At 36.5% G+C, this 26366-nt stretch overlaps 3 protein-coding genes across 4 annotated transcripts in view; 1 reads left to right on the forward strand and 2 right to left on the reverse strand.

Annotated features, from left to right (window-relative positions):
• The first annotated feature begins 245 nt into the window (after positions 1–245).
• LOC125820749 (phospholipase A(1) DAD1, chloroplastic-like) lies at positions 246–1532 on the forward strand. Its single transcript, XM_049500178.1, has one exon. It carries the CDS (start codon positions 246–248, stop codon positions 1530–1532), a length of 1287 nt encoding a protein of 428 aa, XP_049356135.1.
• Positions 1533–2475: 943 nt separating this feature from the next.
• On the reverse strand, positions 2476–4413 carry LOC125820262 (uncharacterized). Its single transcript, XM_049499699.1, has 4 exons — positions 3972–4413; positions 3202–3320; positions 2983–3098; positions 2476–2899 (listed from the first exon to the last, which is right to left on the reverse strand). Exons 1-4 carry the CDS (start codon positions 4411–4413, stop codon positions 2644–2646), a joined length of 933 nt encoding a protein of 310 aa, XP_049355656.1. The 3' UTR covers positions 2476–2643.
• A 1292-nt stretch (positions 4414–5705) lies between these two features.
• LOC125819486 (glycine--tRNA ligase, chloroplastic/mitochondrial 2) overlaps positions 5706–26366 on the reverse strand; it is a 50041-nt gene continuing 29380 nt past the window's right edge. For both annotated transcript variants that reach the window (XM_049498921.1, XM_049498929.1), the window contains 16 exons: positions 26110–26172; positions 25928–26017; positions 25764–25850; positions 25031–25102; positions 24868–24926; positions 24621–24714; positions 23632–23850; positions 17189–17283; positions 15845–15935; positions 15667–15771; positions 9924–9962; positions 9425–9514; positions 7974–8075; positions 7394–7475; positions 7127–7212; positions 5706–6079 (listed from right to left, as the gene is read on the reverse strand). In XM_049498921.1, coding sequence (XP_049354878.1) covers positions 5981–6079; positions 7127–7212; positions 7394–7475; positions 7974–8075; positions 9425–9514; positions 9924–9962; positions 15667–15771; positions 15845–15935; positions 17189–17283; positions 23632–23850; positions 24621–24714; positions 24868–24926; positions 25031–25102; positions 25764–25850; positions 25928–26017; positions 26110–26172 — 1473 coding nt within the window. In that variant the 3' untranslated portion in view covers positions 5706–5980. The remainder of the gene's footprint in view (positions 6080–7126; positions 7213–7393; positions 7476–7973; positions 8076–9424; positions 9515–9923; positions 9963–15666; positions 15772–15844; positions 15936–17188; positions 17284–23631; positions 23851–24620; positions 24715–24867; positions 24927–25030; positions 25103–25763; positions 25851–25927; positions 26018–26109; positions 26173–26366) is intronic.

The raw sequence follows: 26366 nt of genomic DNA on the forward strand, positions 1-26366 counted from the left end.
ACTTTTAGCACTAAAGATATTTTACCATTAATATTTAGTATTGTTAAAACCACTTTTTATTATTTTACCCAAAAAACTATATCTTGTGTCATTGTAAATACTGAATTTTATTTAATCGAGTCAATATGGCTTGGTGAGGAAGGAGGGAATTTTGTGATAGTTACATTAACTATAAATTTATGCTATATATAGTATACAAAATGTACAACTAAAGTATACAAACTAGCGCTGCAAATTGCGACATAATGCGCTGCCCAAATCAACTATTTCTAACCAACAAATATTTTGGAATAGTACTGCCTAATACTTGGCAGTACTATTCCATGTCTACTCTAAATTTGAGTACTAGGATCATCAAAATTAGTAACTCCTGCCACCCCGATTTGAGTCATTGCCTTGTTTTTAACGATAAAGACAAACTCGGAGAGAGGTGGATGGAGTTTCAAGGAATCAAGAATTGGGACGGTTTGCTTGATCCACTAGATGATGATCTTCGTGGGGAGATTTTAAGGTATGGAGAGTTTGTAGAAGCAGCCTATGGCTGCTTCGACTTTGACACATCATCAGCCACGTATGCAACTTGTCGGTACCCTAAACGTTCGATGCTTATGCAGTGCGGACTAGGACGGAGCGGGTACAAGGTAGTAAAAAACTTGCATGCCACGTGTGCTGTTCAAATGCCACGGTGGATAGAGAAGTTCCCTAATTTGAAGTCGCCGCAATCCAGCTGGATTGGTTACGTGGCGGTATGCGATGACGTGGACGAAATTACCCGGCTAGGTCGCCGTGACATTGTGATTGCTTATAGAGGTACTGTCACTTGTTCGGAGTGGCTTGAAAATTTACGTGCCACATTGACTTGCTTACCAGATGACATGTCACCTGATGAAAATAGCGAACCAATGGTACAAAGTGGACTTTTGAGCATGTACACTACGAAAATTGAAGGTCATATTCCAAGTTTACAAGAAACAATTAGAGAAGAAATTATCAGCATTCTCAATAATTATAGTGATGAATATTCTCTAAGTATAACAATTACAGGACATAGTCTTGGAGCAGCCTTAGCTACACTTACAGCATATGATATAACAACAAAATTTAATAAGTTGCCTATGGTGACAGTTTTATCATTTGGAGGGCCTAGAGTTGGTAACAAGAGCTTTAGGTATCAATTGGAAAAAAATGGTACAAAGGTACTAAGAATAGTCAACTCTGATGATCCCATAACAAAAGTTCCGGGATTCGTGATTGACGATGATGACATGGCACATCGAGGGGAGGCCACGGTGGCAAGACTGCCAAGCTGGCTTGAAAAGTACATGGAAGATACTCAATGGGTGTATGCTGAGGTGGGGAAGGAACTTAAGTTGAGTAGCAAAGATTCAATTAGAAAAGGAAATGTAGCAATGTGTCATGATTTGAAGACATATTTGTATTTGGTGAATAATTTTGTTAGCTCATCGACGTGTCCCCTAAGGGCCACAGTAAGAAACTACTCCTTCCATCTCAATTTACATAACACCGTTTAACTTGACACACAATATAAGAAAAAAAACTTTTAAAAGTTAGGGTCTAAACCAAACTTTATACGTTTATGTAGCTATAAATCATTTTATTAAAGAGTAAAAGGGGAATTTAAAAGTTAAGTTACCTCTAATTATAGAACGATGACATTCTTTTTAGAACGAATTAAAAAGAAAAGTGTGGTATATAAAGAACAGGCCAGTACTGTTTGCAAGAGAAAGACTTGCAAATAGTGTTTGCATACTTTAGCTGCAAATTAAGGAGGGTTGCAATATTATGAACGGAAAGGGCCAAAATTACCGTTAAACTATTGGATTTGGATCACATATACCCTTCGTTTCATGTTGGTAGCAAAACTACCCTTATCGTTAGCACAAGGATCACAGATGCCCTTCAACTTAACAGGTCCTTCTTTGTGCTGATATGACACCTGATGTGGTAATCCAACTCGGACATGTCACTCCACTTTGGATGTCCAACTCAGTTATTATCTCTGAAAACACTTTCTTTTTGAAGAAAATTGAAACTAAGAAGAAGGACGACTTTCTAAGATAATATAATTATTAGTTGAGCGACTATATGAGAAATCAACCAGCAAAAACTTGTTGCAGTTGATCACCTAACAGCAGAGATACAAGATTCCTGATAATTCTCTGCACAGGTCTCAAAGATGAAAAATCAACCAGCAAAAGCCTGTTGCTATACCTTTTTGATCCACAGGAAGTTGCTGCCTTTTACCTTCTCCTTGTATGTATAGAATTTGCTTCTCTTTTGAGGAAAGGAGAGGAGAAACACCCATATTTCTTTCTTACTAGTCATGTATGCCTTTAGCTCCTTACTTCTCAGCGCAATCATTAACTTACACAACTATCATTTCATAAGAGAGATCAATTGTCTATACTAAAAGTTACTCACTAGGACTGAACTAAGGATCCGTAGTTGATTGAATCAGGGTAAAAAAGAGAACTTTACATCTTTTTGAACATATCAACGATGGTGTGTATATTAATTGTTTCTCGATATACAATATATAGTTACCGACTTTCATGCATATGTATGATATGCTAAGTCCTTCAACTTGAAATTGACATCCAACCTTGAATTTTGGGTTTGATGCTAATGCAGATTGTTGAAGACTCTGGCTTTAAAGCATCCACATCCGAAGGATCCATTCTGGACTTGATTTTGATCTTCGGTATGACTCTGAATTGGCTTTGGACTATTACCAGTAGTGGCTCTGGGAGAAGGAGATTCAAACATCTGCAGCTCAACCATTTCCTTGCCTTCACATATTATCTTAACCTCACAGAATTCAGGTGCATTTAGTAGTATCTGATCCGCTGTTCCACTACCTTTTCTCGACTTTAGTTTCCTTAAGACCCATCAAAAGGAATTGAGTTAATAAGATTCAGAAATGAGGACTATGCATTCAATAATACAAGTGAGATTTCATACTTGAGATTGGCTTTAGAGGTGCCCAAGATAAGCCTTCTTATGTTGCAGATGGGCATAAGGTCCAGTATGGCTTTTGCTTCTGTATCGCTCTCTATAAGTATGGTATCGACTTTAACCTGTTGTTGAATGTGTTTTGTTACATGGTTAACCTCATGTTATCTTTGTGTATTAAGAAGGTATGCTATGCTAGATGAATTAGTAGCCAATAATAATGGTTACCTTTGTAGCAGCGCATGCATCATAATACTTTTGAAGGAACTGCCGCCTCTTGCCTCTTTCTTGAGCCATGTGGTTCTCCTTTTGCTCTGCACTCACTTGACCTATTGGAATCAATCCCACTGTTGTAACCATCATCCACCAAGTAACGACAATTAGTCGATCAATATTGAAGTAATACTCTTGGTAGATTACAGCAAATTACACATCAAAAACAGTTTCTCAAGCATGAAACAAGCTAGCTAGGAGATTCCGGACCAACTGATGCTAACTCTTTACTGGTGTTAAATATCATGAATAGCCCTTAACCCAAGCAAGCTGATCCTGAATATAAATCCTGCTGGCCATTCAGTATCGTGTACTCGATTGGGCATGTGATTTATCGTAGGCAGCAACTCCTAGAGGTGTCATACTTGCTACTATAGCTAGAACTAGTTACAAATATCATTGAACGTTTCATAGTTTAGATTAAAATCATCCGTTGTTAGCTAATCAAATCTAGTCATTACAAATATCTTCATACAACAACAACATACTCAGTGGAGTCTGGGGAGGGTAATGTGTACACAAACCTTACCCCTACCTCAAAAGTAGAGAAACTATTTCCGATAAACCATCGGCTTAACTGATAGTAATAAAAGCAACATATAGCAACAGAACAGTAACTACAACAAAATAACAGGTAGTAACAAAACTCGAAGGACAAGACTACAAATATAAATGTTCATTGGTATCAAATATCAATCTGAAAAAAAAGAAAAGAGAGAGCTTACAAGGAGTAGGGATGTACTTAGTCTCAGGATAGATATGAATTAAGAAAACAATAGTAGAAGGAGGATCCAGCACAACATTTTTGAGTGTCCAAAGAAGAGCATCCATACTTGTCTCCTTACTAATCTTATTAGCACTACTACTATTCCCAACAGCAACATAAACAACAACATTCCCATTGTTATGGAAATCAAATGAATATAAAGTACTACTTTCAACATCATGACCTTCTTTAATTGTTGCTAACCCTCCTCTATTATCAATCTCAAACAACTCACTTGCCCGAACATAACCATTAATATTAGTCCCCTGTTCCTCTTCTATTTCTTCAATTTCATTCTCTAAACTACTACTTCTTCTTCTTCCTAGTACATCACAATTCCCATTTGTAGTTTTTTTTCCTTCATCATCATCATCACAATACAATTGCTCTCCGCTCTTCATTGCTGATAATCGTACTGAATACAGACCTCAATTTAATTTCCTTATACAGGTTGTAAATTTCACAACACACCTTGGTTCGGACATCTCAATGTGGAAAAACCTAGGCCCATTTTGACTTTTCCATTGATGTCGATACAAGGATACATGACGTTGCGAGATCCTTACATATAGAGAATATGCGAATACGTACGAGTATCTCGGCGCTCATTAGGTAATCAAATTCAAAGGTCAAACACATCTTTATTTGACTACACAATTTTTGAAGAATATAATCATATATAACATGCTCTTTTTTCCATCCACTTTTAATTGTCATGTTGCGCATTTCGAAAGTAAATTTGACTTATTTTCAAAGTTAAATTAGATTACATTAATTTGATATTTTAAACAAAAATTTAGATATTCAAAAACTATACAGAAAGTACTATAAATTCCAATTTTTTGCATATCAATATGATGAAAAATACATAGTAAAATGTTTGTCAAAGTTACTCTAAAAAAAAGGAAAAAGTATGACAATTAAAAGTGGGCGGAGATTTTTTATTGCTTCTCTGTGGAAATATTCCTATGTAAGGAGAAAAATCTTGTTAATATTTTCTTACCATAATATAACACAAGTTATGTCTTGGTATAATAATTTGTACAATTTAATCGCCAGAGAACTTATGTGTTAGAAACCACAAATTGGTCAAACCTATTTTTGACACTTTTTAAAATCTACTCTCTCTGCCCCTAATTACTTGTCCATTTTCTTTTTTTTAATTGTCCTTAATTACTTGTCCATTTTGACAATTCAAGAAAATAATAATTTTTTAACCTATTATTCCCTCAATTAGTTACTTTGAAAAAGGTAAAACTTTCTGAAAATCTTAAATTTTTAATTCATCCACTTCATAATTAATAGGAATAAAATGGTAAACTTACTATATCAATCATTGTTTTCTTAATAATTGTGTCAATTTAAAAGTGGACAAGTAAATAGAAATAGAGGGAGTGCTTTTTTAAGTTAATACAAACAGGCTCTTAGTTCCTAACTTCCTATGTAATGTAGGCTAATAAAAGTACAAGTTCAATTTTAAAACATTATTACTTAAAAGAAGTTTATAGTCCATAAAATATGTACTATTATTTCATTATATCTTTACCATGTTACGTTCTAATATAACACGTAATTTGCATTATTTCTGGTTTACTAATTCCACAGTAGTTTACGAAGGTTACTGGTACTTATTTTATAGGCCATTTATTCATTCAATCAAAGGTGAATTTCTTGAATAACTTGAAACAAAATAATATATTCATCAGACAATGTGAACATACAAGCGATAGTTCATTTTATTCATTCACTTGTAACATACTTGTACAACAGTCAAAATTGTGACATCGTTACGAAATTTGTGTAACAGTTTCTCCTCTAGTTCGCTCTGTTGTGGTCGTATCCCTTCCCCTCCGCGAAAAATAAATTAGTCTGTTTACTGTTTTCTCCTCCGCTAATGGGCAATAGCTGTTCTTCTTTGATGCCTCAGCTGATAGTATGGCACAAACTAAGCGGACACTGGTACATACTTCAAAATCCCGGTAAAACTGAGAGATCTACTATTCCCCTTGGCAAGTCTGCTATTTTCTTCAGCAGTGCAAGACGATTTGTTCTTACCCGTTCGTCTTCCTACAGTATGCATAAAGAACAATTAACATAAGAATAAGAGGTTCAAAGTATGCACTATAGTTGTATCAGCAGGCGTAGATTTATGCTTCACCAAAACTTTGGAGCTATTTTGGTTCATCACAACATACATTAATGATTTCCAAGTGAGAGAAATGTGCACGTTATTGAAAACCATATGAGAGAACACATACACGCATGGAAGGAAAAAGTTCGAAGTATTATAGTTAAGAAACAAACTGCACCATACAATTCTCTTAACAGAAAAACTACAGTGCAGGAAAGTATCAACACGATCTTTTAATGGGGATTGAGGCGTAGTAATAGTCATTATAGTGAAAGTGCTGGCATTGGAATTAAGAACATTTCCTACTTAATCCAAGAGAGTGTGGCTTCAAATATAATATTGGGTACCAAACCTATCAGAATTTATTTGAATTATTCATAAACAAAACTACGTAATTGCCAACTGGTGGAGGAATATGCAATGCAGATGTCTAAGCTAAAACAGAACAATGTCTAATTGCAACTGGTATATAGGTTTGGAATATGCAGTGGAGATGTCAAAGCTTAGAACAAAATCAATAATATAGCACGAGATAGAAGGCACAACATACGTCATAAGCCGCAAAAGAAACATGAAAAACTGTAGAGCAGAGCTCTATTATGGTCATGGAATTTCTTCAAGAATTGAAATGAAGAAATAACTGGGAGTAGATATTTATAATTTGGGCAATTCTGCTAGTTTTAGACATTATAAGACAAATTACTCTTCTTTTAGATCAGAGAGAAACTGAAATAGAAAAGAAAAAGCACATTGATGCAAGCACAAGACAGGAAGGCGTTCCATAGGAGCTAAGAAGAATAAACTTAACAAAGAAAACATGATACTCTATACGATGCATTTCATCTAAGATGGGAAAAACCATGGTAAGCAGAGCTATAGGCCTATACTCTGTTGGATGCGAAGAAATCAAGATTATCTAGTCAATGCTTCAGAACTATGAAGTTTTCACATGTAAGAAGTAAAATGAGATCAGAGGAACTTACCACCATTACAAAGACCTCGTTGAAAAAATTCTCCAGCGGTTCTACAAGTACTGATGATGCTTCAACAAAATCATCAACTTCCATGTCTGCAAATGAACAGTAGTCATACATGCATGCTCAATTGTAATTTTTTTGGTGAAAAACTCAATCCACCAATAAACAAGAAACAGAAGAAGTAAGTATTTACAATGTAACCTCAATGTAACAGACAGCTACATTTATTTGAATATATTACGAAAGGTTATTCATCTGGAGGTGAGGCAATACCTGGATGTATTTTACTTTTTAGTGACAAGTAAGTGTTCCACAAAGCTTTCTCTTCATTTGTTTCAAAAGCTTGATCATCCACCTAATTCATAATGAAAATATGTTTTTACTAGATAAGAACAACGAATGCAAATAGACAGCCAACTAAATCATTCATGTTGCAGAATTGAGTGTTTCGGAGAGGTAATAAAAAAGAAAGGATCAATTTATGCTCAATACTCTACCAACTATCACCAATAGCAAGAAGAGTCATGATTCTTGACTAAAAAGGGAACCCATTGCTACACATTGTAAGATGTCCATGGAGCTTGACAATATTAACAATTGTATTACCAATCCAGCAGAGCAGATTTGAAACAATTTTTTCCTAGTTGTCAAAGAGAAAAGCTTCTAGATAACACCAAAAATGACTTTTGTATCAAGAATGCCATTTTGCTACAGGTGCAACTTACATGCATAGCTATTCTATAAAAGAAAATTAATGGAACAGAATATGTTCAGAACCTGGTATAGTGGAGTATAATCACAAAGAAGATTTATGTTACAGAAGGAAATTTGCTGAGTATAGAATAAGAGGCACCTCCACATCAACATTGGAATCCTTCCCGCGAACAATTCTTGTTGGACGTGAATATGCTTCAACAACCTTAGGCAAAAGCTCCCCTTTGGACAAGGACTCCATCTGAAAATGATGGCAATAAATATTCGTTACACAGTCCAAAACATCACAATGAATTCGAATAAATACTTCTATACTAACTAAGCCCATTGCTCTACTCCAGAGCCAGCCGTATGCATTCAACATGAGACACAATACAAGACATTTAACTTCCCAAAAGGAGAAGCAATCAAAAACATTCCCAACCCTTGGCCACAAATTTGAAAATTAAAGCCCAAAGCTCTTGAGTTATATTTTATGATTCTTGATGAAGAGTTGTAATTTATATTTCATTTACACTATATTCAAATTCAGCAACTTGTTTGGCACTAAAGCATAGTTGTTGTTTATATTTGGATTCAGCTGAAGAGCTAACTTTGACCACGAGCACATACAGAAAACTTCCGAAAAAAGAGCGTTAAAAATAATACAACCTCTCCTCCCAATGTAGCACTTCTCATGCGCCTATCTGTTTCCAGGGTCCTGGATATGACTCAAGATATTATCTAGCCTCCTTGTTGTAATCATTGATTTAACACAACATTTCAAAGTCCAAATTGCAAATATTCATAAACTGTTTGAGATAAATTCAAGTATTGATAACTAAACAGGAATAATTAAAATATACACAAAACAGTATTTCTAACATGATTAGGTTTTCAGAATAATTAGTGACAGAATCCAATGAACTTTTTTTAAGAAACATTGGTACTACAGAACTTGCTTAAAACTATAAAGTATTCCTTCAAAGTTAAACTGACGCAACGGGGTAGTATGAAAGAGTCAGTTCTTATAAAATTAGAGACTTAACCTCAATAGTGGAGAGTGATAGGGAGGGGGATGGTCGTTTGGAAGAAGACAACATTTGATCATTTAGTGGAGTACTACCATATTGCAGATACAACATGGAAACATCAAACTCCTGGACACTCAGGTGTATCTCTATTGCGTTCAATTTTTCAAAAGGACATTCCACTAGAGCGATTATGTGGACTACATGGGGAGAAAACAATAAAGAGCTTTCAAGAGTGAACATTACCATTTTCCACAAAAAAAGGAGCTTTAAAGAGAAAACACTCACTAGTGCATTTATGAGTTCCCCTACTTTTTATATTTTAAGTGGACCAATGATACTTCAACATGCATAACAGATTGGACAGAGAAGAACTCTTCTCCATAGGGCACTCATAAGCTGTGAGCCTCTTGGATAGGGTATTCTGACTTTTGTTGATAAAAATTTTAAAAGAATTTTTTTTGAATTGCCATATGGAGTAGAAAAGTACTGCCGCTTAAGACATGAAAGAGGAAAAAGTATCAGCAAAGCATAATAAGAAATAATTAAGTGCACAAGAAAGGAAAAGGATGGTAGTTACTTTGTACACTGACTTAGTCGCCAAACCAGGTCGTCTTGCACGCTCGGAAAGAACAGACCTAACGACTTCTGGGCTTATACCTTTGTCCATCTGTAATTGAAATGCAACAGACATGTATCAAATTTATATAGCATCATTTGTCCTAAGAGTCTTCTTTTCTATCCTTTTGGAGGGGGGAGTAATAGAATGGTCCTAAAGACTGTCAATAAGCAAAAGACCATACTCCTCTTTACAAGGATAACTGAAAAAAAGAATTTATTGAAGAGATCAAAATTTATCCCACGATCTTCAAATGCTGATAAAAAAAAAAGAAACCTAGAAATAGTTCATGCACTAAGATGATAGTACTATGGAGCCTAGAGGAGGCAAAGACAAATACAATTTCTGTGAAACCAAGGACATATTTAAAGGGATTACTAACTGTGGAAAGAAGAAAAAGAACACCATCAGAACAAATAAACAACAGCAGAGTATAAGTGTGCATGAAAATGAAACATACCAGAAATTGTTCTAGTCTGCGCGTTACAAATTGATGTACCTTAAATGGAAAAAAGAAAAAGAATATCATGTCATATTATGATTCCTGAAGTTGCAAGAATAAGATATAAGAAAAGACTGCATACAAAGGACGAAAGACTACCAATTTATATTCCTACCCCCCCCCCCCCGGTCCCATATTATTTGTCGACATTATTTAAATTATCCATCCCAGAATGTCAATTTCCAAAACAAAGATAGAATTAATAAATTATTGACACATTGCCCTAAAAATTAATTGTTTTAATAAAGTAAACTTCACAATGCAGAAATATTGTAAATTTGACTAGTTCAAAAAGTTGTCGTTAACCTTATTCCTGTAACAATTAGTCAAAAGAGGGAATTGCATATGCATTAATAGTACTCCCACCATTTGCGCATCTATTATAAGAACTATTCTTAAAGGAAATCCCATGAATATAATTATGAAAAAAGATGGAGCAAGAATTAAAAACTAATCATCCAACAGAAGTTGAAGTGGTTGTTAAAGAATTAAAAGCTGATCATTTGATATATTCATCAGAAACTTTTGGCTCTGAGAATATTTAACGTTGAACTTTTTTCAAAACTAACAGTTAGCAAAGATTTTGGAGTAAAGGATTGTCAGTGTAATGAAAAATCCAACTTAGCAAAAAGGGTCAACTTATATATTCTATGCTAGCGAATAATTTTTGCTCAACCGATCTAAATACTTCATTAATGTGAGTTTATTATTTTGAGGTATACTTGGTATTGATGCATAAGGCTCATAAATAGAGTGTATAATTTAGGGTATATTAGTAAAACATATAGAAAATACATAAAAATCACCCTCAAACTTGGCAAGCAAACTTACTTTAGTACCTTAAGTTTACGGGAATTTATTTACCCCATACTCTAGTTAGAAGTGAATGTATACCACACCAAGAATATAATATCAGTCTCACAATGGCAAGATGCACCACATCATCGCCACATCAGAACCACATAAGCACCACGTCAACGTCAGAGCCACATTAGAAATTCTCTAAATTTTGATTTTTAATTCATTTCTTTCTTTTTTTTTCACGATTTTTTCTTTTCCTGATATTAAACACTAATTAATTCCTAATTCCTAATTAGTTTAAGAAAAATTGAGGTCATTAACAATGAATTTTTCTTGCATTACTCGTCGGCCACTTAGTGCCATTGCCGGCCTCGGTGTTCCTCATTCTTATATTTTTTATATACTACTCAAGTTCTAATTCTTAACTAATTCAAGAGAAACACAGATTAGTTTGCAATGAATTTCACAACCATTTACACCGGATATCTCCCGACAAAACCTCATATTCTTTCATGGGGAATCTTTATTTTTCAAAAAAATCCAAAACTTTCTAAGAAAAATCAAATCACAGAAGTAAAGAACAAAGAAAATTATGTGGTTCTTGAAGTTTCTGTGATTTTCTATTCCTACGTGTTTAATGAGAAAAGTGTACTTTGTGTGTGGTGAGGGGTTTGAAGAAGGAGAAAAGGGATAGGGTGGGGAGTTTGAGAAAGGAGAGACGAGCAGGTAGAGGGGGTAGGTGGGGTTTTGAAGAAAGAGAAAGGAGGTGGGGGTGGGGTGGGGGGTTGAAGAAGGAGGTGGGGCAGGCAGTGATTGAGGCTGAGGGTGGGTGGGGAATTTTTTTTCTCTTCTGTTTTGGCCATCTCAGCTGTTTGGGTGGTATTAAATACACATGAAATGAAATCGGGGGGGTAAATAAACGCTCGTAAAATTAAAGTGCTAAAGTAAGTTTTGGCTGCCAAGTTCTAGGTAATTTAATGTATTTTCTCAAAAATATACTTCTTATTTTTGAAGTTTTAGAGGGCGTGTGAAAGGGAAATGTGACGAGTAATATTATTTTTGAAACTGGTAGCTTTAGTCTATATATCCACAGGTATACTACAACCAAAAGTGTAGCTCCCCTTCAAAAAGTGTTACAACTTACAGAGAGAGACAATCTTAATCTAAACTGCAGCCTATAAACAATCTAGCACATCAAAAATGTCTTCTGTCCTAGTCAATATATCTTCTTTACAACAAAAATTAAAAAGAGCTAAGTTATTCATTTTGATATTCTGTAAGCTGTTCTGCACATTCTCAAAACTCCTATTGTTCCTCTCTTTCCAAATTGTCCACCAAATGCATGATGGGACAAGTTTCCATCTCTTCTCCTTATCTGAAGCATTGTCATCTCTATTCTAGTTGCTTCCATGGTTTCACCCATCTTATCTCCTTTGGACAGATGAACATTTTCCATAAATGTTATGTCCATGTACAATGCAAAAAAAGATGGTTAATTGTCTCTGCATGCTCTCCACATCTAAGTTACTCGGACTCGGCAATTTCGGTGTCGCACCCGTGTCGACACGACACTGACACGGGTAAGGGTGTGGGATCTGTGTCGGATCCGATCAAATGAGATCAGGTGTGTTGACCAATACTTTGGAGAAAAAATAGTAATTTTGATAACTAAAAGTAAAGATTTGAGTAGATCGGAAACAAATACCTTCAATTCTGTTGTTATATAGTAATATATACTAATTCTTTTGTCTCCTTTGAAGCTTTTTTCTTGGTAAATATTCTTGGTCATGTGGTTGTTGCAAGACTACGATTTCTATTTTGGAATAGAGATGTCGAGAAATCGGTGATGCCATGGTGGACTACTAGACTTTGTGTGTCGTGAGTTGGGGAAAAACACAGCTATTGGAAATTTGTTGGGGAAGAAGATGGAGGAGAGAAGACGAAGCGGATTGCAGAGGAACAAAGATCAAGAAGAGTAGAAGACGAGGGAGACAAATTTATTATCTTAAATTGAATTTTAGTCATTTTAGCTGACACGTAATATATATATATATATATATATAGAGAGAGAGAGAGAGAGAGAGATATTTATATATAAAATTTATTATCTTAAATTGAATTTTAGTACTTTAGCTGCTATATATATATATATATATCCGAGCAAGGTGCAAGCACGGACTCAACATTTGTTATTTTTTGTCTCAATTTATATGGCACAAATAAAATTAAGAGAATCGACTAAATTTTTGTATAATTTTAAAATGTTGTAAATTGTTACATATTGTGATTTATAGTAAATTTAACGTAATTTTTCAATAATATTTGTTACTCTCCGTCTTTCAATTTATGTGACACATGTGAAATTTTAAGAGTCAACCAAATTTTAAAATGGATGAATCATGCCCTTTTGGAGAGCTTAACATGCTTGCAGCCGGCCTATATATATTTATTATTGAGAATAAAAGCTTCAATTGCTTGTTTCTACACCCTAGAACTCTACAAAGTTACATGTAAGTTTTCCATAATGTCTCATATTTATGCATATAACTTTATTTCTAGAATATATTTTTTGCCGAGTCCCCGCACCCGTATCCGTATCTAGATCCATATCCCCGAATCTTAAAAATTAGATCAAGAAGGATCCAACATGCAGATCCGCACTCGTGTCGAACACCGCACCCGAGTCCGAGCAACTTAGCTCCACATAAAGTACATCTAGAGGTCAACTGATATCCTCTTTTGTTAAAATTTTTATGAGTCAAAACTGCTTCTTTTGTCAAAAACCACATGAAGCAGCTTACTTTGTAGGGTGCCTTTGGTTTCCAGATCATCTTCCATGGTCAATCTGTCTCCTGTCCTGCATTCTTGTTAAGTTCCTTATACATAGAATTTACTAAGAATTGACCTTCGGTGTCATTCTTCCAAATCAGCAAGTCCTTCTTTTCAGCGAGGTTGTTGAATGAGGCTTCTGAATCTTGAAATCTGTCACTTTGTCTATTTCCCAGTCATGAAGGTTCTTCCTTAGGAACAAATTCCATCCTTGCCAGTCCACATTGTAGCCACAGTGACCTGTTGATGTTGGCATAAAATAGACAATTCAGGATGCAATTGTTTCATAGGAACTGCCCATTCCATTTGCCCTCCCAGAAGGATGTCTTTAAACCACCTCCCACTTCTACCCTGGTTCTATGATATAGCACTGGCCATAAATTTTTGTTTCCCTCCAAACAGCGCATTTATATGGAGTACTTACCATTTTAATCATCCACTTATCTTCCATACCATATTTTGCTGTGATGATTTCTTTCCAGAGCATGTGATATTCATTTGCAAACTTCCACAACCACTTCATCATTAGGCTCTAATTTTGTTTCCTCATGTTCTTGGTGCCTATACCTCCTATATTCTTACTCACGGTCAGTTCCTCCCATTTAACTAGATGGAACTTCTTATCTTGCATGAATGCTCTTAGATGCATTGACAGGCATAGGAAATATAGACATCATATAAGAGGGCAATGCATCCATCACACTGTTGATTAAAGTCCATCTTCCTCCCAAGGACAAGTACTGGCTATTCCCGTTAGTAAGTCTCTTTTCACATTTCTCCAGGACCCCATTCCATATGCCTTTGGATTTGCTTTTAGCTCCCAAAGGCATGCCTAGGTAAGTAGTTGGAAGTTCCCCAACCTTGCCTCCTAGTTTACTGGCCAAAACATCTATATTAATCACACTGTTGATAGGATAGATGAAGCTTTTCCCCCAATTTATGTGGAGACCAGAGACAACTTCAAAAATGACAAAAATAACCCTCAATATCAGAATTTGTTTTGCCTCTACTTCACAAAACACCAATGTGTCATCTGCATATTGTAGATGAGTTATCTCCAAATTAGATAGTTCTCCTGCTTGGAACTCCTCGATCCACCCCTTCCTCTTTGCTGTATTGATTTGGTTATTCATTCCTTTCATAGCTAAGATGAATAAAAAGGGGGAAAGAGGGTCCCCCTGTCTCAGGCCTCTTCACTCTATTAACAAGTATAGAGAACCTGACAGTGCCAATACAATGCTTTATCCATCTAATCCATTTGGCCCCAAACCCCATCGTTTCCAGAATTCGGGTGAGAAAGTCCCAGTTTAGAAAGTCATAAGCTTTCTGTATATCCAACTTGCATACAATTCCTGGCTTATTGCTCCTCTGTCTGGACTCTATACATTCATTGGCTATCAAAACAGGCATCCATAATTTGCCTACCCTTGATAAAAGCCATTTGTTGTCTATCCACTAGACTATGTATCACCTTCTTGAGTCTTTCTGCTAGAAGCTTTGCAATGATCTTGTACACTCCCCCAATAAGACTAATGGGTCTAAAGTCTTTTAGTTCCTCAGCACCCACTTTCTTTGGGATGAAGGGTACAAAGGTTGCATTCAAACTCTTTCCAAAGAAAAATTTCTCATGAAAGTTTTGAATTGCTCCAACCAAGTCTGAGTTGATGACATCCCAACATTGTTTGAAGAATTCCATTGAATAACCATCTGGGCCGGGGCTTTATCCCCAGCACATGCCTTGATGATTTCTAGAATTTCTTATGGTTCAAAAGGAGCCTCCAACATGGACCTATTATCTGCACTGATTCTGGGGCAATTCACCATTTCTAGTTGGGGAAATGTGACAAGCAATATGGGACGGAGGGAGTAGTACACAGCATATTAAATTATACAGCCTACAGGATGTACTGCGGCTGGTGGATTTTATCCTTTATTTCAACAGAGGTAGTATGAACAGGCAGCTGAAAGGGGGCATACTTACCCTTCTATATAACCCAGACCAACGGAGATAGAATCAAGTCGCTACTACTGTAATCATCTAAACTAACTACGCAAAGAGCGGCAATCTTACATCATTGATTGTACTGACATCAACTTCAATGGGTTGCACTGCAGCAGCAAGTTCTAAAGCCTGTCGTAAGTCCACATTTCTGTCAATTTCAACCAAGAGTTGCACCTATGAAAAACAAAAGCAAGTGTTACTTTGACAATTCTTCAAATGAACCAGGTTGTTCAAGATTGAGGCATACAAGACCGTAGGAGATCCGTCGCAGGCCAAATGGATCATTACTTGAGCTTGGCTGACAGCCAGCAGCAAATAAGCCAACAATGCTATCAAGCCTGCAGTAGAAATGCACTATCTGAGAGACGACAAAAATTGCCAACTACAATGCCAAGAGAATAAAATTCAAGACGTCTACATTCATCATAATATCACAAGGATAAGAAGTGCATGCAAGTTAAAGCATGTAACAGCACTGCAATATAACGCAAATTTTGCATGCACTATCAGTGGTAGATAATCTCTAAGAACAGCCTATTAGAGGCAAGCCTTGACACGAAATCAAGCTAAGGCTAATCTGGTTTAGTAGATAACAGACTACCAATTAGAAGATGATTATGAGTACAACACTTTTCGATGCATATGCAAATTTCTCCCTTAAGTTAATAATGCAAAACACTTGCCATGTCTCAAATATGAATGTAAGGAAACTGGTGAGGATGTGGATCATATTTTGTTACATTGCAAATTAGCCTCGAGGTTATGAGATGATATATTTACATGGTTTGGCTTCACTTGGGTAATGCCGAGATCTGTGAAGGAGTTAGAGCCCATTTGGATTGTCTTAAAAAAAGTAGCTTTTAAGTCAAAAATAAAAAGTCAAACTGAAATGACTTTTTAAGTCAAAATATAAAAAGTAGGGGGAGACCTACTTTTGATTTCTGACTTATTTTAAGTCATTTTTTACCTTGCCAAACACTTCGCAACTTATTTTAAGTTATTTTTTATATTTGTCAAATACTTCCAGAAGTTAAAAACTGACTTAAAAGTAGGTTTGACCAACTTTTAAGCCAATCCAAACGGGCTCTTAATGTTCAGTTGGAAGAATGGAGTGAGGAGAAGGCACAAGGCGTGGAATGTTATTCCACTAGCTCTAATGTGGGTCATTTGGAAAGAGAGAAATAGGAGAGCTTTTGAAGTGGTGGAGATGAGCTTTGCTCAATTAAGGAGTAGTCTCCGACCCCTTATTTTCCTTTGGTGCACCCATGTAGTTCTTGTTTGTATAGAGGATTTGGTGCATTTCGGAGAGGACCATATTTTGTACGTCTCTCCTTTTTGGTATACTCATGTATACGGCAAATATGGCCTTGTTATTATCAATGAAAACCTTACTTGATCAACAAAAAAAAAAGAATCATTCAATGCTGATCTCAGTCTCGAAAAATATTTTCAATACAAAAGATGTCCCATATTTTGTTTAGACCACTTGAAGCAATTCATGTGACACAGAGTGTCATGAACCTTACATTTCCATAATCCTAATGATCATCTGAAAAGACCTAAACTGAAAGATAGCAAGCATTAGTCATACCTATCAGTTATAGCCAAAACAGACCCAACTTCAGTTTTTGGGAGCATATCTCCAGAAAATCGTGGAAGTAAGATCTCAAACAATGCCTCTGCAATCTGTAAAGCACATTACAGGAAAATTTAAAGTAGTCAGATAACATGAAAAGAACATCAATACATTGAAATAAATCACAAAAGTACGGAACTAAAATTTATTTTTAATCAAAAATGAGAATTTGCATACAAAGTTAAATAGCTGGCAGTTATTTGAAATAGTGAACCTTAGTTTCAATAAATTTAAATAGCAAGCAATTCTTTGAAATAGTAAACCTTCGCTTCAGCCTTTGGCCAAGTGTATGACGTATTACATAATATTGGTACTACAAAGTAATTGAGTGATATATTCAAAAAAACACTCAGCAATATTCTGCATCAAGCTTGTATTTGACAAAGTACATCACAACTTTCTCTGTAAAAACAACCGATATTGCACGTCTTTACCTCATGAAGCTAGTGATAGGAGTGCATAAATCCAAGTGAATGCAAACATATAAGCCAACAGAAGAAGACACATTTATGTATTAAGGAGGAATGAAGACATCCTGATTTCTGGTTCATTCTTTATGATATTCAGAGCGTAACCTAAAAATTTAGAATTCTAGATTTTGTGCATTAGACAGAAAGTTAGGGGAGGAACGAAGACATCCTGATTTCAGATTCCTTCCTTTATTGTCTTCAAAGCATAAAGCTTGAAAATTTAGAATTCCAAGATTTGGTGCATTAAACAGAAAGTTAGAGGAATCTATAGAAAGGTAGATATTCAACTTCACAAAATATCAAGGACAATAACTCAATTCTGGACCTATTAGCTACACCAAGATTGCATCCATGAGGTCGCAGATTAGGGTAGAAGGTTAGTAGGAAGTTCAGCATTATCTCGTTTCCTAGCGGGATAGGCTTGGTGGTTTGTTGGTGCATTGTACCTGTTTCCCTGTTTATACTAGTGGTAGTAGCATTTTTCTCGTAGTTACCTGTCTTACGAATTTTGTTACTCCTCGTTATTTTTATTTATTTTTTTTTGAAAAAGTTAACTGGTATAATAAACATAGAAGTACACCAATAGTGAACTCCTGTAGTAATTACATCAAAAGTATAGAGGGTTTACCAAAAAGAAACTAAGCACCTATCTCCCTCATAAACTATCTAAGAATAGGGTGATGTCCCCCGGATCCTTGGGAATAGAATGGATACACCAAAAGTAAAAGGTCACTAAACAATTCATTTTAATGCTTTGGAAAGGGATGCTCTTGTTCTCAAAACATCTCTGATTTCTCTCACTCCATATTGTCCACCAGATACAGGCAGGGACAATCTTCCATCTCTCCTTGTGTCCTGACTGACTTCCATCTCTATTCCAGCATGCTAGGACTTCTGCAGTATTTCTAGGCATGGTCCATGTGATACCTCTTCGGTTAATGAAATACTTCCATAGCTTCTCAGTCACTTTACAATGCAAAAAAAGATGGTTTATTGTCTCTGTCTCAGATTCACACAAAAAACATCTGGAGCATAAGTCCTTTCCTCTTTTCATTAAGTTATCCTGAGTCAGAACAGATTGTCTTGCAACAAGCCATGTGAAGTAAGCCACCTTATGTGGTATTTTCCCTTTCCAGATCATCTTCCAAGGCCACAACTCCTTTGTTTCAGTTGAAGTGTCTAGTAATTTGTAGGCTGATTTCACCTTGAACTTGCCGTCTTTCTCCAGCTTCCATGTCAATTTGTCTTCCTCACAAGTGAGGTTCTTGGCTTGTTCCAAGGTATTATAGAACTGAGTCATTCTCTCCACTTCCCAGTCATTGAGGAACCTTCTAAAAATCAAGTTCCATCCTTGTTCATTTGTGACTTCTACAATTGTAGCCATTTTCTACTGATTGAGGATATAAATGTCTGGGAACTGCTGTCTCAAAGGTGTTTGTCCCATCCATGTATCATTCCAGAACAAAGTTTTCCTCACATTTCCCACATTAATCACAGAGTTGTTCCAAATTCTTGGCCACTGATTTCTAATAGTTCTCCATAGACCCACACCATAAGGAGTATTGACCTCCTTAGTAGTCCATGATCTTTCCTTTCCATATCTGGCAAAGATAGTGTCCTTCCATAAGCTCTGATCATCTGTTGCTAGTCTCCAGAGTCATTTTAGCAGAAGGCTCTTATTGTGGGCTTTCAAATTCTTAATTCCCAGACCTCCCTCTTTTTTGTTGGAAATAACAACATCCCACTTGACCAAGTGAAATTTCTTGACCCCTTCCCCATTACCTTGCCAAAGAAAATTTCTTCTGATTGTGTCCAGCCTCTGAATGATCTTCCCAGGCATAGGAAAAAGGGACATCATATAGGTTGGCATGGCATCAAGAACACTGTTGATAAGTGTGACTCTACCACCCGAGGATAAGTATTGAGTTTTCCAGTTAACCAACTTCCTTTCACATTTTTCTACCACAGAGTTCCAGATGCTCAAAGATTTACTCTTTGCTCTCAAAGGCATGCCAAGATAGGTGGTGGGAAGTTCCCCTATCTTGCCACCTAAAATGTTTGCCAGGAGGCTGATCTGTGGTACTTCATTCACAGGATAAATAAAGCTCTTTCCCCAATTGATATGGAGTCCAGATATTGCTTCAAACATAATGAAAATAGCCCTTAAGTGTTTCAGTTGTTCACTTTCTGCATCACAAAATACTAATGTGTCATCAGCATATTGTAGATGGGAGATAGACACTCCCAGTGAATCCCCATGACTCACTTTGAAGCCCCTAATTTTGTTATTAACCTGAGCAAACTTCAGCATATCACTTAGACCTCCCATAGCTAGGATGAAAAGAAAAGGAGAAAGGGGGTCTCCTTGTCTCAATCCTCTCTCAGAGGAAAAGAAGCCAGATGGTGAGCCATTGATCAAAACAGAGAACTTCACTGTGGTCATACAAAATCTCATCCATTTTATCCAGGTGTTGCCAAACCCCATCCTCCTGAGTGTGCTCCACAAAAATTCCCAGTTCAAGTGATCATAAGCTTTCTCTATGTCTAGCTTGCAAAGAATTCCTGGGACTTTGGATATGGTTCTCACATCTACACATTCATTGGCCACCAGAATGGCATCCATAATTTGCCTACCCTTTATGAAGGCCATTTGTTGTTCATCTACTAACTTTGGCATAACCCTCTTGAGTCTTTCTGTTAGGATCTTTGAGATGATTTTGTAGAAGCTCCCAATTAGGCTAATTGGCCTAAAATCTTTCAATTCAGATGCTCCCACTTTCTTAGGAATCAGGGCTATAAAAGTGGCATTAAAACTTTTCTCAAAATAGCCCTGATCATGGAAATTCTGGATGGCAGCTACCACTTCCTCCTTAATCACTTCCCAGCACTGTATGTAAAAGGCCATTGAGAAACCATCAGGGCCTGGTGCTTTATCCCCTGCACATGAGAACACACTGTTTTTGATTTCCTGTTCTTCAAATTGGCCTTGCAATGCAATATTATCCTCTTCATTGATCATGGATTGGAATCTAGGATTGAATTGAGGTCTCCATACTTCTGCCTCCCTGTATAGTTCCTGGTAGAATCTAATTATTCCATTTTTGATCCCAACTGGTTCAGTAACATTAGCTCCATTTATGGTCAATGTTGTTGTACCTCTTGTGACAATTAGCAATCCTATGGAAATATTTTGAGTTCCTGTCCCCTTCCTTGAGCCAAAGGGCCCTAGATCTTTGCCTCCAACCCACTTCCTCCCTCTTTGCAATTTCCTCCAACTCCACTGTCAATACTGCTCTCAAGTAGGACTCATCTTCAGATAAAGTTCTCTGATCTTGAATCAAATCTAGATCAGCTAGTTGGTTGAGAGTGCACTGTTTCTGTATACCAAGATTGCCATGAAGTGTTTTGCTCCATTCTTTCAGCTTGATTTTCAGTAGTTTCAACTTACAAGCTAGTATATAGTCTGGTCTTCCCACGTAAGTTACAGAATTCCACCAATCTTTAATTCTTTCATTGAAATCTTGAGTTTTTAGCCACCAGTTCTCAAACTTGAAATAAGATGTTTGTTTCTCCCAGTTACCACATTCCAACAACAATGGATTATGGTCAGATGTAACTCTAGGTAGGATTGATTGATTAATCTTCCTAAAGGAAACTTCCCATTCCTCGGAAATCAAAAATCTGTCTAGTCTTGCTGCAATATCTTGTCTGTCCCCTTTCCTCCATGTGAAAATACCACCTTCCAGTGGTAAATCTTGTAGTTCCATATCCTCGATAAAATCTGAGAAATCCTCCATCGCCTTATTCAATCTCTTGCAGTTCTTCTTTTCTGATGGGTACCTTACTACATTGAAATCCCCAGCCACCACCCAAGGTCCACTAAACAGACTCCTTACTGCCCCCAATTCTCCCCATACTTCTTCTCTTTCGTCTCTACTGTTTGGAGCATAGACACTAGATAGATGCCATTCAAAAACCTGAGTTTTCCCTGTGAACTTACATGTGATACAGTAAGCCCCTACTTCACAAACTTCACCCTCCCAGATACTGCTATCCCATAAGATAATGATGCCCCCTCTTGTTCCACGTGCCTCTAATTGTGCATATTTGACCCTCCTATTTGCCCTAATCTCTTTTACCACCCCACTTATATCTCCATTAATTTTTTATTCCTGAAAACAATACGCGTCTGCCCTCCAGTTATTCATCATGTTTTTTATCAATAGCCTCTTCCTTGGATCATTGAGGCCCCTTACATTCCATGAAACTATGTTAACTTTCATTTAAAACATCTATGAAACAACCCCCCCTACTTCTTGTACCATAGCTCACGAAGTTACTAGCTGGTTCCAGATTCTTGAGTTCTCTTGGGATCTTTTCTGTTGGAGTCGTAGGAACTATGGCTCCAGCCATCTTCTCAATTGCTTCCCTCTTGCCATTAATTTTCATGAATAGATTCAGAGCTGCTTCTTCACATCCAATAAAATGCACCCCAAATTCTTTGCTAAGCCTGATAATATTCTGTTGGATCCATGAAGGAATTTCGTTCTTTGTTGCTATACCAATGTCCTGCTCTTCTGAATTTAGTGGTATGATATCTTCAATTATACCTTCCCCATCTCCCTTATGTTCCAGTAACATATTGTTTCCTTTGAAAAGGGTATTTTGTATTTCATATTCAAACAAAAGACTAAAACCTACAAATCAGGTGTTGAGGAGAACTGTTACCATACACAGAAGGATCATGGGAGTGCTTTGTCTATCTAGTATTTTCCTAACTATCTTTAAACTCTATAATACCCCCCCCCCCCCCCCCCGGATCCTGTTTACTCAAAAAACAAGGAAGGTTGAGGCAGTTCATTCTAATTTTCTGGATAGGATTGATCTTGTTCTCAAAATGTCTAAGGTTCCTCTCCTTCCATACAATCCACCATATACAAGCTGGGATACTCTGCCACCAATCTTCCTCTACATTTCTTCTACCAAAACTCCTCGTTATTTACTATGCTTCAGTTATCACATTAGTTGGTTATTGTTATTGCTCCTCTTTTGAATTATTTTATATTTTCCCTATTATTTTCTATGTCCTCTTTACTTTTGTATTTCTCTTTTAGCTACTTTGATGTTTGTTACCCGAGCCAAGGGTGTTCCAGAAACAACCTCTCTACCTCCTCGAGGTAGGGGGTAAGGGTCTGCCTACACTCCACCCTCCCCAGACCCTGCTTATGGTACTACACTGGGTTTGTTGTTGTTGAAACACCATACGGTCGTTCTTTTGTCAACTATGTGCTGTAAGGCTATAGGCCTCTTTCAAACTTTCACTTGACTTATCTTCAGCAAAAGTGGAGTGCACACCATGCCCCCAGTTTAATTTCTCTATCCTGCAAACACCTGGTCCTCTTTACTGTACTCTTCTTCCAATTTAAAAGAAATTCTTGTTGTATTCTAAACAAAAGGATAGAACAAAGAATTCTCTTAACATTCTAACATATTTGCTACGAAATTTCCCATCTCTTTGAAATAAAACTCTTCTGATGTTGATAATTCCCTGCTAAAACACGAATTAAATATTGATTCCCTCGGAATTCAATATTATTGAAGGCTATATCCAAGAGAACCACTCCTGCTAAAAGGAACAAAGATCAGCCTAACCTCATCTCCCCAGTGCTTTGGAAGACGCCTCTTTTACAGTAGTACTAGTAAAGTAATTAAATCACAGACCAGATATAAGGGGATGAATTTATTTATTTTTTAAAATAAAGCCTTATGGTTTGTAAAGGGGATGAATATTTAGAATAAGCACAAAATGCATATGATCAGTTAGCAAATACAATTAGAAGACAATCAAAAACAAAAAACTAGGATCAAGTGACAACTGAATACTCAACTAGTCACAAAAGTATCCATAAAAAATTTGGTTCTCACTACCTCCTTTGAATGACCATCTCTAAGTGCATAGTGGCGTGCCATTGTCCCTGAAAGAGAAGTGAACTCTGTAACAACTGCAGTTGCAAGATCCGCCATGGCTAATGAGGCTGCATCTTGGATGACTTTGAATTTGTCTTCACTTATTCCAAGAGACAACCCAACTTCACTAGCCAAATTCTGAACTCGTGTCATCTTGTCTAGCATAGTCCCAAGCTTCTCCTGTGCAGAGGCGTTATCGTTTAGCGAAAACTACTAGAGATCAGCAGAAATTAAGGGCTAAGAACTAACAAATTTGCAAGAATTAGAGAAACTATTATTGTTGTTGAAGACTGTCACATAGGGCTCTTACGGGAGAGATGGTCTCTTTGTATGGTTTAGGGCTTTAGGCTATCCACACCTCTTGAACTAGCTTTTGATGTTAAGTTAGGTCTCAAAGGTCCATTTCTTTACATGGTGTTCAGAGCAGGGCCAATTCTTGGTTTTCCGAAGCAGGGCCCCCAAAAAATTGTCCACGCTCCAGATGTTATGTCAGTCCTAGGCGCCTGGGGAGTGTTGAAGAGCCCCACATTGCCCAATTATGGAGTGGGTGGTCTCTTTATATGGCTTAGGCAATCCCTCATCTCTAGAGCTAGCTTTTGGGATTGAATTAGGCTCAAGGTCCATTTATAGAAATTTTGCTTGACGCACTAGTCAAATACACCTTATTACAATTTCATAGTTGATATATTTTAAATAAAAGTCAGATGTCATTGATTGCGCAAAGCTGGTATGTACATCAAAAAGACTAATTTTAGATTTGATATCAATCAATTCAGTAAGACTTACACACAGAATAAGGATTTCAATACTTTAACTTTAAATTAAATTTAGCTCTAGAAAACAATTCCCCGATTAGAGAGACCAACGAGAGCTAGAGTATTATAGAAATTTGAAGTGTCAAACCGTAACAGGAAAAAAGAGGACAGTCAAGATGGAATTCTAAGACTTACATGGAAAAGAATCCCTTTCAGTTGCGTACGGAATTCAGAAAATTTTCTATTTGTGTCCATTGCATAGAAAAATTTTGCATCTTCAAATCGAGCTCTGCAATGTGTATGCAGTTTACATCTTTAAGCATATACCAGTTATCATAAAGTAAGCTGATAAGGGATCAAGTAAAATATAAATAGTGCAAGTAGCACCTAGATCCAAAACTTAAGAAATATGAAGGAAAGAGCCTAACTAAAGGATAGTAACCTTAGCACAGCTTCATTTCCTTTCCTAACTACCTTGTTATCAATTGATCCATTTGCAACCTGAAAAGTTAAATCCATATCAAGTTACCAATTACAAGCTAACATCTCACTTTAAGCTAAACAGGTAACAATTTGCCACAGAAACAACATAGTAAGGATCTCACTGTGACAAAGTATGGCAACAGTAACCCATTCTCATCAGTCATGGCAAAGTATTTCTGATGCTTCTGCATCACCTGCATAACGCAAAAAAAAAAAAAGTTTTTACCAACTCTAACATAATAAAGAGCTTCCCTGTACATGGAGGGAGCGTTCAGTGCACCAGGCTGCCCCTTTTCTTTTAACATAATGAGAGCTTCAGAAATGCTAGAAAATAATGACATGTAACACAAGGAAAATGACAAAGAGAACATTATTCTTAACCAGCACCCTTCAACGACCCTGCAATCAAGGCCATGCTTGACAGTCACTGATGATAACCAATATGAATGGATCCATGAAAGTCCATTTATATTCCTCCACGTATTGCAATGGTAGGAAGTTTTATAGGAATTACGAAATTGGTTTTTGGATAACCAAAAGAAAGAGAAATAGTAGGTTATTATCGTTGGTCAAGAAAAGGAAGTAGACACAACTAGTGCCTAGCCCTTAAAAAAAAGCTCTTATACATTTAAGCCTACAGTACCAGAAGGATAACATTACTCCCAGAAACTGTTAACATCTAAATTTCTGATTCTGAGAGAGAGAGATGGGTTAAAAAGACATAGTCAACAAGAAGAATATCCATGCTTATTTCCTTCACCCAAAGACAGTAGCATCTTTTGCTCAACCCTTATAATATCACAAATGAATACAGAAGAGATAACAATTGAAGTTCCAAATAATATGAGAGTTTACCATTATAAGTAGCTCCTTTGGAAGCTCTAAGAAGGACTCATCAAATTTGCCAAGTACAGGGAGTGGTGCCTCAACAAGATTCACGACCTAAGCATTGAGGAAAATGCTTAAATACTGTTCTGTCTGACAATTGGATAGGAAAAGTGTGGAACTTCATGCATTACCTCATCAAGCAAATCACTCTTCATTACAATATGTCCATGTACACTTTTTGCTAAATCATTTGATTTCTCTGTAATTGTTTTCTTGCGATGCTGATATTTGATGATGGTTAAACGTCAAAAAGATCATCAACAAGCATAGTAATAGTAAGTATAAATGGAAGTTTATGCAGAACTTGCATTACCTCGACATCAGCAAGAATCCCAGCATCCTGCATTACATTTGCATAGGTTTCTGCATCCAATATCTGCAGTATTTTGTAGAAAGAATCCATCAGAGATTTTGTTTCCAAGGGTAGAGCAAGTATAGCAATTCTCCTTTAAAGTGAAGCAATGAATCACAATAAAATATTTAAAATAGAGAAAAAGAAAAGGGAACTTGAATTGAATCAAATATTAACAACGTATATAGGACTGTTGGACCACGTAAGATACCATGATT

The sequence above is a fragment of the Solanum verrucosum genome, unplaced genomic scaffold (genome assembly GCF_900185275.1).
Source record: "Solanum verrucosum unplaced genomic scaffold, falcon-dt-bn FXZP01000020.1, whole genome shotgun sequence".
In the NCBI taxonomy this organism is placed as follows: Eukaryota; Viridiplantae; Streptophyta; class Magnoliopsida; order Solanales; family Solanaceae; genus Solanum; species Solanum verrucosum.